The sequence below is a fragment of the Odontesthes bonariensis genome, chromosome 3 (assembly GCF_027942865.1).
Source record: "Odontesthes bonariensis isolate fOdoBon6 chromosome 3, fOdoBon6.hap1, whole genome shotgun sequence".
NCBI lineage: Eukaryota > Metazoa > Chordata > Actinopteri > Atheriniformes > Atherinopsidae > Odontesthes > Odontesthes bonariensis.
This window is the reverse complement of record NC_134508.1, coordinates 31,467,969-31,481,897: the sequence shown is the minus strand read 5'-3', so window position 1 is coordinate 31,481,897 and position 13,929 is coordinate 31,467,969. Positions and strand designations below refer to the sequence as shown.

The following is a 13,929-nucleotide window of genomic DNA, read 5'->3' as shown; positions in this document are numbered from 1 at the left end:
TTTTTATTGCTTTATTATGCCTGCTACTGAATACTTGAATTTCCTTCGGTATCAATAAAGTATCTATCTATCTATCTATCTATCTATCTATCTATCTATCTATCTATCTATCTATCTATCTATCTATCTGTCTATCTATCTATCTATCTATCTATCTATCTATCTATCTGTTCAGGAGCACAGGTCTTTTGAGTTTACCTCCGCTTGGACAATCTGCCAATCCATCACTGGGCCAACACAAACATTCATCTCTAACACATGAAAAGCTTGTAATCATCTTAACAGTCTTTGTTGAACTTTGTTGAACTTTGTGTGGTAGTTCTGATGAATTTCTTCACCAGGAGCAATCGCCTTTACATGAGGGAATAATCTGGGGGATAATCTTTATTATTATATGATTCACCATATACTGGCCCATGTCTACCCATCAACCCATCCATACACAGCACGTGGATAATAAAGAAATGTATCTGAGACACACGTGAAAAGCTCTGAGTACATTTTAGTTGGACTCTTTGTCCAACTATCAATGCTGATGAACATCATTGTCAACAACACTCCTGCAGCCTTCATAATCTGTGCAGAGGGGCCAAAAAGAGGAAATTATAAATCCTGTAATGTTGCAAAACAAAGGCATACATACATGTTATTACTGTAGCATTACAGAGAATGAAATGATGAGAATCACAATTTCATTCCGCTACATTTAGTTTTCATATCATTTCTATAATTTATACTCTGTGACAAAAAAAAATCATCTGAGCCAAAGACCTGTGGTTTGTGGAAGCTTTTGATGTTCGGTCTTCTATCTCTTAAAGAAGAGGTGACACATTTAAGATGTAGTGCACTTAAGCTGCAGAATGAGATGAAGTGCAGTTCCATAATACACACATTATATCTTTATCCATTATACACTTTCATAACGGACTATCAAGTGCTTATTAAGAAAAGGCTGGTAAGAAAGGCCTTTTTAAGTCAGTATTAAGTAATAAGTAATAATTTCACGAGTCCATTGGAAAAATAGGCTGCCCATCCATTTGGGTGTTCAAAGCATAAAGTTAAGTTCTCAACTGATCACCATCTGGTACTGGAAAGAGTGATAGTGGATCCCGTCCAGAATAATTTCAGACCTCAACTGATATTTACGCGCCACCCTAACAAGGTTGGGGGCACTGTGAGGAAGGAAGGGTGCTGTGAGAATCATGTACTTTGATTTTTCCAGTGCCTTTAACACCATCCATCCAGACAAGCTCGTGCAGATGGGTGTGAATGCCCACCTGGTATCCTGGATTACAGACTACTTGACGGAGAGACCACAGTTTGTCAGGTTAAAAGACTGCCTCTCTGACACTGTGGTCTGCAGCACTGGCGCTCCACGGGGGACTGTGCTCTCACTAGTCCTGGTTCACCCTGTACACATCAGACTTCTCCTACAATACAGAGTCATGCCACATCCAGAAGTTTTCTGATGACTGCTATTGTGGGGTGTATCAGGGAGAGGCAGGAGGATGAGTACAGGAGCCTGGTGGATGACTTTGTGAAGTGGTGCAGACACAACCACCTCCAACTGAACACCACTAAAACCAAAGAGATGGTGGTGGATTTCAGGAGGTCCCAGCCTCCTCTGTCACCAGTCCTCATTGAGGGGGTCAGTATGGAGGTGGTCAACACCTACAAATACTTAGGAGTTGACATGGACAACAAACTGGACTGGTCTACCAACACAGACGCTATCTATAAGAAGGGTCAGAGCCGGCTCTACTTCCTGAGGAGGTTTTGGTCCTTCAATGTCTGCAACAAACTGCTGTGCATGTTCATACCAGTCTGTTGTTGCCAGTGTCCTCTTTTACGCTGTGGTGTGCTGGGGAGGAAGCATAAAGAAGAGGGACGCGGGGCGACTGGACAGGCTGGTGAGAAGGGCAGGAGCTGTCGCAGGCACTGAGCTGGACAGTCTCATCACAGTAGCGGAGAGAAGGACACTGACACATCCTGGACAATGTTCACCACCCACTGCACAGAACTTTGGACAGTCAGAGGAGTGTTTTCAGTGACAGACTCCGGTCACTGGCATGCTCATCAGACAGGCTGAGGAAGTCCTTTGTCCCCAGGGCCATTCAGCTTTTCAATGCCACACGCAAGGAGAGGAGACGCGAGATGGACTTCACTGTGTGAATCATCCAACACACCCTCCTCTACTTGCTATATTAGCCATTTGCACAGACTCATCATGCACTCTCCCATTTGCACTGCTCACACTTTATCACGCACACACTTTGTTTTTGCACTATCCGCACATTCATCACAAGCATCCCACTCCTCTTCTTGTACAGTTTTGTCCATTCCTTGTTTTGTGTATGTGAACTGTGATCTGTGATATGTGTTAGTATGCTGTGTTGTGTGTTGTGTTGCACTAGTGTTGTATTTTGTATTCTGATTTGTAATCAGTGTATTGTGTATTCTGTGTCTGTCTGTATAAGCTACTGGATCCTTAAATTTCGAGAGGCGTCTGGCTGCAGACCTGCACTGTCAGGACCCATGACCTGCACTGTCAGGACCCTTAGTTGGAGACATGCACTGTGACGTCACCTGCACTGTGAGGACCCGAAGCGACAACCGAGGAGCACGTATTTTTCGTTCCCCATTTGAACTGTGGAGACCATAGACATAGTCTATGGTGGAGACGACGAGGTGAGTAAAAGTCGAGTGAAAACAACTTTCTTTCATACGAAGAAACAGAAACAGTGTTTATTCACCTTAACGTTACGTTGCACACTATAGGGCTCGGGCACGTGACGTCACTACGTGAGCGGCGGCCATACTGGAGGCTCAGAACTGTTTTGTTTACATTGTTTTCCACTGCGCGCAGACGTACTCCCGCCTGGTCTCGGAACTTTCTTCGTTGGTTTATCTATTTTACTTATTGTCTTTGCCACTATGGTCGCACGTTGCTGGGTCGTGGGGTGCAATAGCGTAAGCCGTGACAAGAATGGGGGGGAAATCGTAAATGGTTTATCTTTTTAACGGTTTCCTGCTTGGAGGCGCACCCACGGAGACCAAGTGTCCGAGATAACAAAGCGTCGTCGACTAGCATGGATCGCTGCTGTAAAGTGACCAAGCATAACTTTCCACTCAATCCCGGTGTCGATGAGAGTGTGTTCTCTGCATTTTCATTCTGGTAAATTACAGACTTTTGTGTGCTGAGGTAAAGATCCCCGCCTTCACAAGAGGACACTGTCAGTTGGAAGCAAGGGATGTCTCAATGGGTTAAAAGCGGAGGACAAATTTCGTGTGTATGCATGTATACATGACAATAAATCTGATCTTTAATCTTAATTTAATGTGGAAAATACAAGGAAAATTGCCCATCTCCAAATTCACATGGAAAGGGCGATTGGAACTGTCAGAAACAATACACCTTTTTGTCTGCAAAAGTACCTATCAACATAGTTTTGCCATGCGAAGGTGAAGACAAAACATTCTTTGACAAGATTGTGTCTGTATGTTGTACTCTGACCACCATGAGCAGGAGTGTTGTGCAAAGTTGAAGTCGTCTGAAATAAATATGCTTTGAGATACAGCCAAGTGTGTGTGTTTCATTATTTATTTACAAGTAGAGTAACATGACAAAAGTGTAAAGTGTCATTATAATTGAAACTGTTGCAAAGTATAAGCACTGACGCCACATACTATATACGCAATTATGTCCGAAAGGGTGAACTTCGGCAGTAAATCTTCGTCGACAATACAGTCCTTGCTCGGTATTTCATAAGGGTCCAGTCCGTTTATAACGGCAATCTTCTGTATGTACCGATCTCTGGCTTCCTTCTGTAATGTATCCCGGTATATTCCACATCCTTTCTTCGATTTTAACATGCTTTTCTCTCACTTTTCTCTCACTGTTTTTTCCTTGATCTCCGTCTTGCCTCAGGGTTTGTTTACGAGATTGTGCCTCCAATATGGCGACCATATCCCAGAATGCAACGCGTGTGCCCGAGCCCTATATACTCTAAAGTTATATTAATTTTAAAGTGATACTCCGGAGTAGATTCAACCTGGGGTCATTTGAACCGTGACATCCAGCCAAGTAGCCCACCCGCAGTTTTTTCGATATTGGCTGAACATCAGCTGAGTTACTGAGTTATCCCGAATAGCTTCGTACAAGCGTTAATGGAACCTGGTCCGTATCTCCAAAATTACCACACTAAAATCACATGCCATGACACCAAACTTCTACAGTAGTACAAATATGGTCTGTACTCACCAAACGATGCATTTGGAAGTTTGAAAATAGTCCAGGAGTTTATTATTATCAACACAAGCCTGATAGCTTCTCTGCAGCTAAAGCTGCGTCGACGTCACTTCAGAGAGCTGGGAGCTTCAAAGTAAGATGAGGGTTGATCTACTACTGTAGACAACAAAGTATATGCTATATTCTACATGTTTTTTTTATGAATTTTTATGTTGTAGAGTTGTGAAGTTATTTTAATAATGGAGAAATTGACCAGCCTTGCTTTGTTGTCTACAGTAGTAGATCAACCCTCATCTTATTTTGAAGCTCCCAGCTCTCTGAAGTGACGTCGACGCAGCTTTAGCTGCAGAGAAGCTATCAGGCTTGTGTTGATAATAATAAACTCCTGGACTATTTTCAAACTTCCAAATGCATCGTTTGGTGAGTACAGACCATATTTGTACTACTGTAGAAGTTTGGTGTCATGGCATGTGATTTTAGTGTGGTAATTTTGGAGATACGGACCAGGATCCATTAACCCTTGTACGAAGCTATTCGGGATAACTCAGTAACTCAGCTGATGTTCAGCCAATATCGAAAAAACTGCGGGTGGGCTACTTGGCTGGATATCACGGTTCAAATGACCCCAGGTTGAATCTACTCCGGAGTATCACTTTAAAGAATCAGGGGTTTTTTTAAACTTTTGGCTAGTCTTCAGCGTTGTAATCGTATCGATAGTGCTCACTTAAATGTGCCATTTTTCGTATCGATAGTGCTGACTTGTTTAATTTTGTTTGACTTATTACGACATTATTTGTCTCTTACAGATGCATATTTCAATAACTATATACTGTAAAGTTATATTAATTTTAAAGAATCAGGTTTTTTTACTTTTGGCTAGTCTTTAGCGTTGTTATCGTATCGATAGTGCTCACTTAAATGCGCCATTTATATATATATATATATATATAATTTAGTTTTACTTATTACGACATTATTTGTCTCTTACAGATGCATATTTCAATAACAACCGCCGGCACTACGCCCAAAATCGAACGCTGCACGTCATGTTGCAAACTGTTTCACTGCCCTCTGTGCCTACAATTTAAACCAGCAAAATTGTCCAAGCTGCAGAGCCACTTAGAGGCACATACAAAAGGTGGGATTTTATTTAAAGGTTAGCATTGTCATGCCATGGGACTCTTGTTTTTAGTTTTCATGTTTAGGTTATGTTTCTTTTCAGTCCATGTTTAGTTTTCCCTTCACTTCCCTCACTCAGGTCATTAGTTCACTCACTTCACCTGTGTTTTTTCCCTCAGCTGCACTCACTCCCCAATCACTCACTCCCTATTTAGTTTCCTGCCTCCCCTTTCAGTTTTGCTGGATCTTTGTTGATGTCACTGTTACTGTTGTTGCTGTTAGTTTCCACGCCATGTTTCCACGCCATGTTTTCATCAAAGCTAAGTATTTATTCCATGCCATGTCCTTGTTCTTTTGTTTTGTTTATAGCTTCGTTTTTCTCCGGCTCTGCCGCGTTTTATGTTGATACTTTGTTTTTTTGTTAATAAATCTACCTTTTCTTTGTAAGTCCGCATCCGTGTCCTCCCCTTCTACCCCCACCCTGACAAGCATAATGTATTTGTCTGTTTGTTTGTACTCATAAGTATTAGCCAACGCTACTAACTTCTGGTAGGTTGTGGTTTGGTTTGTAAAAGGGTAAAAGGAAAATTAAGGGAACGTAGGTTGCAGTGAAGAACATCTGACACCTCACTTTCTGTCTTTTAGAAACCTATCCCAGTCACTAAATCCTGGCAACTGGACAGAGAAAACTGGACTACAAATTCAGGGAAGAGTATAAACTATGTATAATGCATGTATTCATATTAATAGTTGAGTACTCAGGAAGAAGAGCAGCAGGCAGAGGTCTCCAAGAGAGCCAGACTTGCTGATGTGGACACACCAGTGGAAGGCGTAAGCTTTTGCACAGTATCTATTGGTCAGATACTGTTGGTGTGGCAGCTATAGTACAGACATCTTTCTTTCTGTCTTTTCCATAGGACTCGGTTGAAGATCGCATTCCTCAAAATTGCAGACATGCAGCAGAGTGGGCTGAGGCCAACAAACCACTGTTGTCTGCCAGATTGGACCTGCCTGACGTTCTGGGCATCGGGGAAGAGGAACAGGCAGAGGCTGCTCTACAGTATGGGAGGTTGTGGAATGAAGAACTGGACGAGGATGAAAGAGAAGCGATCCTGGAGCCTTTCAAAATGATATTTCACAATATTAACGACATGTTGATATTTTGTGAACAGGTAGTCGACAAAAACAAAGATTTTTTGTCATATTGTGAATGTTTGACTGAATAAACACTACAGAACATTTGATCATGTTGTGACTTGGTGTGCTTTTTATGTTTTCTCATTGATCCCTTAATAATTTGACTAAGATTATACTGTAGATATCAAGAGTTAGGGTACTATTTAGTGGTACTAAGGTGTTCCAGCAGCCCTCTCTCTCTCTCTCTATCTCTTACTTTTTCTCTCTCTCTCTCTGCCCCATTTTCTTGTATGCTTATGTGTTTGTCTATGCGTCAACTGTCTAGTGTCATTTGTGTATATTTGTGTGAAAAAAAAAAAAAAAAAGTTTATATGGTGGTATGTTGAAATATAATGGAAAATAACTGTAGTCGTGTATGGGCATACACTGTGAACTGGAGGAAGAGAAAGAAGAAGGGGAAAAAAATATATATATATATATTTTGATGATGAAATTGTATATGTTGTACAAGTCTACCAATAAACAAAGTAACAAAAAAAAAAAGAACATAATTGGCATAGACATAGAACCAAACATGAAATTTATGGTGGTTAAGGATAAAAATACAGAATAATACAACAGAAAAACTAATTGAAACAAATATATATATAAAGACCAGTGCGATAAAGTCAAAATGAAATGATAATGAAATAGCAGTGACTTACTCTATAGTACACAATAAAATGTACAGTATAGGCCTATGGCATCTTGTGAGATGTTGGCTTATGAATATGAGCCTAAGAGAAAATGTGTGCAGTGACCAAACAAAAGTTTACAATACAAATAAAAACAATAGACCGGGAATTGATAGATTTTATGTCGTACTGTAAACTAATTAATTCATTTGTGAGGACCTCTTGAAAAATATAGCGTTTAAAATCGTTTAAAAATACGTGCTTCCGATACACACGCTTTTATTTTGAAAGGCTTCGAATCAACTTCCGGTCCTCACAGTGCACTTCCGGTCCTCACAGTGCAGGTGACGGTCTCCAACAGGGTCCTGACAGTGCAGGTCTGTGGGTCCTGACAGTGCAGGTCTGCAGCCAGACTCTCTTGTAAATTTCCCTCGGGATTAATAAAGAATTCATCTATCTATCTATCTATCTATCTATCTAGTCCCAATGGACCCTGTTCAAGTCCTCCACTGTGGAAGCTACTGGGTGGAGCTGTCATCTAGAACTTTTTGGTTCCTGAAATTGCAGAAATATAAAGACCTGTTGCTGGATGCCTATCAGCTTTTAAAATGAAGGGCCAGCTTTTCATTGAGCAGCCAGGGAGTCTATATTTGTTTTTTTTGGACCGGAAGGCTTAAATCTGGGTTCCCCGTGGGGTTCTGCTGGGTGCTTCTGCTTGCTGTGAGGCCTCAGCAAGCTAAGAGTTAGAGGTATGATTGCATGGTGTGCTCCCCTTGGGTGAACGTTGAGAGTCTAGCCCAGGTGGAGAAGTTAGTCATGTACTTAAAGTCGTATACTGCTTCAGATAAAAGATATTTTTGTCACTTATTTTCTTATTCTTCTGTAGTCCTTACTGAGAAGAATGAAAATTAGCGTCATATGTCATAACAAGGCGGTCCTGACACCTGCTTTGAGGCAGCACACCTTTGGGATTCATGTGGAGATCTATTAAAAACACAAGAGGAGTCATTTCAATGTTCAAATTCATTTGTGAATTCAAAGCATCCTGAATTACTTAAATGTGTAGGTATTCCAATGTTTAGCTCTGTTAATCTTTTTTGTTTGTTTTTCAGCACAGACTGGGAGATATTCGATGAATAAGAGTCATTCATCTGCAGAGTTAAAGTTAAATGCTGATTAAAAGGAGCAGGAACTGATTACACTGCAGTGTACACAGTATTTTCATGAAAAAAAAGTGTTCTTACTTCTCTGATCATCAACTTCAGATAAGGTGATGACTCCATGAAAATATTGTAGAGTTTTGTTTTCACAAAATCTATACCTGTGAGGGAAATATCATTAAAGGAATATCAGTACTCAGAGGATCAGCTGTGAAGACAGAGGTAGGGTGATGTGTGACATGCAACAATACCTTAAAACTTCAACCTCAATTCATTAGGAAATAGTCCAAAGGAAATTTGTGTCTTCACTGACCAACGTTACTGTAGTTGTAACATATAAACAAATCTAGGAATTTGATGTTAGCAATGCATTCAAGAAAAGGTTCGAATGGAGGCATCACCTTTTATTTTAATTAGAATTTTCCATTCCTTCTGAACAGAGGTTGCGGAATTGTTGCAGTTTTGCAGCATATCTGTCTCAAGGCTTGCTGAATACAAATCTGATTAACTCCTTCATAGTGTGCCAAATAAAGACAGCCCACTCAAGCGCAGACACTCTGCATCTTTTATAATGCATTAAAGATCTATAAATATTCTACTGGTTTTTCTCTAAAGTTTTTTTTATTGTCCTTCATCTGTTTAAGTGTCTTGCAACCATCTATCATTGAATGGATTTCTTTACTTTTTTTAAATACAGTAAAGTTGAAAATGATTTTCTTTATACTTGTACCTGTTGAATAAATGTAGGGAGAAGAAGGAGAAATGTTCTTTGTATTCTGAATTTAAACCTACATATCAGAAACTTCAGAGCAGAGAAAAGAAAACCTGTAACAACCCCCCACAAGAGAGCTAACTGCTAATACTTACCAGAAGCTGTTTCCAATAGTATATACATGCACACACACACACATATATGCATATATATATATATGCATGTATAATACCACCAGTCTGGTGTTTCAGTGGCGTTTTAGGCTGGTGGATTTTTTTCAGAGAGAAGAGGATGCAACAAAATCCAGAGATTTTACAACATGGCAACATTGCTCATAGTATGCACAATAACTAATGTAAAATATGATGACGTAATCTATTCAGAAACGCTTTAAAAGCACTAGTTCAATATTCATAGTCTATGTTTTGTGGTCATCGATGTGCTGGCACCAGAGCTTGCACTAACATCAAGAAAAAGCTTGAGTAAGCGGAAACCTTTTTCACACCTATTTGCGTTTCGAACCTTTGCAATGCGCCATCTTCATTACACAACATCAGATGCACAGTGGCTGTGTTCAAATGCTCAGTGCTCAAATGTTTGAGGCATGAGTCAGATATGGTTTTACCAGGGATGTGGTTTTGTGGTATCCTTTACCTTAATCCAGATCACTCAAAAACAACCAATGATTTTCTTTGTTTTTACCTGTTAAGCACACACGATATGGTGTGCACTGCATGTTTGTGTGTGAGAGTGATAGGCTGCTAAGAGGCTGGACACTTCCTCAAAGTTTCACACAGTTGTGCGCAGCATTTTCAGGCTCACATTTAAACTCACATACTTCAACACACCACTATTAATCTTTAAAGTATCTGCCTGTAAGGACACATCATGGATGTAGGCGAAATGATTTACACGGTGGTGGAACTGCTCATTGCAGCTAGCTGCTGTCTGGGTAACATGTTGGTTATTTTGGCTCTGTGGACCAGTAAGTGCATCCATCAGCCCACCTACTGCCTCATAGTCTCCCTGGCTGTGGCTGACTTCATGGTTGGATGTGTGGCCATACCGTTGGCTGTGGTGGTGGACGGACGAGTGAACACTTCATTCCACACTTGTCTCTTCATCAGCTCTGTCGTCATCCTGTTGACGCTTGTTTCAGTCTTGTGTCTGCTGGCTATTGCTGTGGATCGTTACCTTCGGGTGTATATCCCTATCAGGTAAGACTTTTCCTTTTTTCCCTTTTTTACTTTTAACTGTGCTCATGTCGCTCAAGATGTGGGTTTGAATTAATAGCTTTACATTTTTAATCATTTTACCTGAACAAACAAAAAGGCTCTGATTTACAAAATATTATTTTAAAATTTTAAAATATAAACTTTGCTTTGTAATTTTAGTATCAATCAGAATACACAGTTTGTGTTACAAATATATGTAATTTTTCATAGGTACAAAAGGACCGTAACACAGAGACACTCTTGTGTGGCGGTGGCTGCATGTTGGCTTGTTGCAGTACCACTGAGTTTTGCGCCCATGCTTGGATGGTACAACTACGAAAACCTGCCTCGGTCTAACAACACTACAATTCTCTGCCAGTTTGTGGATGTGATCCCCATGTCCTATCTGGTTTACTTCAATTTTTTCCTGTGTATCTTGACACCTCTGTTGGTGATGACTGTACTGTACGGCTGTGTCTTCAGCAACATTCAAAGAAGCCTTCGACAAAAACCAGGCAACGGTGCCCAAAAACAGTCCCAAAACTACCTGAGGAAAGAGAAACAGCTGGCAGCATCTCTGTTTCTGATCTTGGCCCTGTTTGCTCTGTCATGGCTCCCTCTTCACATAATGAACTGTATAGTTTTATTTAATGGCCCGGGGGTTGTACCAGAGATGGCTTTCTATATTGGTATCATGCTTTCTCATGCTAACTCTGCGATAAACCCAGTTGTTTATGCGTTCAAAATAAAAAAAATCAAGACTGCATATCTGAAGATCTGGAAACAGTATATTTCATGTTCAGCAGAAAATCAGGGATCTCAGACAAGCCAAACAACAGACAACAATCCCAGCAGCAACATTATGAACGACCAGTGAAAACTGAACGTGAATTTAATTGTTTAAATGTCTCTTTATTCATAATAATCTGTGAAGAAATCTTTACAAACTGTAAGTATCATGTTTTTTTTCAATTGCTCTGCAATACATTGGTGTTTTTTATAAGTTCACTGCAGCGATGCTAGAGCCCTGGCTGTTTCACCTCAAAAGTGTCCACATCTACTTTTTTTTGTATTTTGTTTTGTATGTGGTTGTTAAGCGCATTTCCTTCTTGTCAGTCTTCAGGCTAAAGTTTAGAATGATGGGCCTGCTCTGTAAGATGTTCTATCTCTGTACAGGAAACCAAAGAATACCAATACTGTTGTGGGACTGAGTCAAATGCAGGAAAGTGTGTTTTTCAAAAAGTGCTTTCTCAATAAAGGTATAATCATAAATCAAATCAAATCAAACTTTATTTATATAGCACTTTTCATCCATCCTAAAAAGCAGCACAAAGTGCTTTACATAATCAAATCAATTCATGCATAAACTCACACACAACATCACACCGACAACCACACTGCACACATACCACCCCCCTACTACCCCACCACCCCCAACATGAGCAACATCACTATCAACAACAATCAACATTAAAATCTGGCTTGACACTGAAGTGAGGAAACAGTATCTTGGGGATCTGTCCACAACGGGAGCCAGCCCACCAATGACCACAGAGGCCGCCACCACGGGGAACCGCCCGGATCAGGGCAGGCCGGCATCCACACCACAGCCAGGGCTGCAGTGCAGGATCCCCCAGCCACCCCGAACCAGGGCGATCCCCACAGTAATAACAGCAATGGGCATAGTCCCCGGAGTGGAAGATCCCCATGAGGAAAAACATTGGATAAATAAGTGTATAATAAGTATATAATAAAATAATTTAAAAATAAATATTCAAAATAATGGATGAATAGATAAAAGTAAACTAAACCATAAGCCTACGACAACATGTCAGTTTCTGTAACATTCATCTAACAATTGTAAATGATGGCCACCCAAAATCTGTTCTAAAATGTGAATAGTGGAAATGATGTTCTTTCGATTTCTTGCACTCGTAAAGTTGACCGTTGAGATTATTTTTAAATTGAGATGTGAGATAACATTTACGCTTGTGAGTGAGATCACTTCCTCAAGAAAACTTCCTCTAACCTCTGGGCGGCTCCTCACCCACAAATGTCAGGTCAAAATCTTATCAAATTAACTCTATATCACCAATGATACACACCCCACACATACCCTTCCATCCAATAAAATCTTTCATTTAGGTACTGAATTTACTAATGCTGAATCCAAACTGACATCTGAGGACATGATAAACCATCCGGGGGCATATGCATAAGTGAAATAGTAAAGGAACATTTTTAGCAAAACCTCCCATCACATTTCCGGTAAAAGGCACAGGGCAGACTACAACTTTGGGGCATTTTGGTTTAAAAGCAGTAGTCCAAAAAAAAGTGCATATAACTCACCATACATAAACACAGTTTAAGATCCATATCTCTGATAAAATCACATATGTGGTTTTATTTTTGCCAGAATTTAGTTCATATCTGTGTGTCCACTGTGCTTGCTCACTTAGCATTTAGTACATCTGTTTATGTTATGAGAAGGCGATGACCAGGGGTCCGTTTCACGTAGCAGGTTCAACCAACTCTGAGTCTATTCCTGATCTCTGAGTTGATCTACTCTGAGATAAAAAACCCTGAGTTTTCGGTTCCAGAAACGCTGATTTGAGTGAGGTTAATTAACTCTGAGTAGGCTCACCTTGAGTTTAGCACGTGCACCACAACTTTAAAAAGCCAGCATCAATGGAGCCCCGATTCGACGAGTCACCATGGCAACGGGGAAGAGGAGGGGCTACGTTTTTCACCAACCTCGAATTGGAAATCTTAATGCGCTCATAAGGCGAGTTTCAATACGTTTTTAGAAATAAGTGCAACACCGTTGCAGCAGCAAAAGTGTAAGTTTAAATGTAGTCCTTTGCAATCACAATAATATTACAGGGAAACTGCTTGAATGGTAGCCCATTCATTTATTTCACTTAGGTGCAATCCCGCAGGGGAGAAGCGCACTTGGCAGCAGTTTAAGATGAAATATAAAAACATTGTTCAAACAGGTGAGACCTCGGCATGGAGGTACCTCATTTTGATCATGTTTTACACTGTAAAATAAATATTAAGTGGCTATTTGACTGTGCAGTTATTTTATTCCCAACACAATGCTGTTTTCACACACATAAAGTATGTCTTCTCATCTATACCATCCATCCATCCATTATCTATACACCGCTGAATCCGTCAGTCGGGTCGCGGGGGGGCTGGAGCCGATCCCAGCGGTCAATGGGCAAGGGGCGGGGTACACCGTGGACAGGCCGCCAGTCCATCACAGGGCCACATGAGACAAACGAGACAAACAACCATGCACACTCACAGTCACTCCGAAGGACAATTTAGAGTCATCATCTATATCATGTTCTGTTAAATAATTAAGCCTATTTAAACTAACACCGACTTCTACTGAGCCAACAGAAAGAAGGCAGATGCCCGTAAAACGGGTGGTGGCCACCACCTCTAACGGGAGGCCAGTGGCTGAGGGAATCCCAGGAGGGAATCCACCCCCAAGACACGAGTGCCTTTATAAAATATAATAGGCCTATATATGTCTTTTTTAAGCCTATTCATACAAATATTTATTTGTCTTTGATGTCTTTTTTTTCTTTTGTCCCAACACATTCTGATGGTGCCGCTCAAAAAGACAATTGTCTGTAAATGCAAAAATCTATGC

At 40.6% G+C, this 13,929-nt stretch overlaps 1 protein-coding gene across 1 annotated transcript; it reads left to right on the top strand.

The window, feature by feature from the left end:
• Positions 1-9,939: 9,939 nt before the first annotated feature.
• LOC142377885 (adenosine receptor A1-like) lies at positions 9,940-11,382 on the top strand. The gene is made up of 2 exons (XM_075462219.1): positions 9,940-10,268; positions 10,497-11,382. Exons 1-2 carry the CDS (start codon positions 9,940-9,942, stop codon positions 11,140-11,142), a joined length of 975 nt encoding a protein of 324 aa, XP_075318334.1. The 3' UTR covers positions 11,143-11,382.
• Positions 11,383-13,929: the final 2,547 nt, after the last annotated feature.

Excerpts from the sequence above, each read along its gene's own strand:
- LOC142377885 (XM_075462219.1), top strand. The coding sequence starts at position 9,940 with ATGGATGTAGGCGAAATGATTTACACGGTGGTGGAACTGCTCATTGCA. Across the intron at positions 10,269-10,496 it reads CGGGTGTATATCCCTATCAG|GTACAAAAGGACCGTAACAC; the intron begins GTAAGACTTTTC and ends AATTTTTCATAG.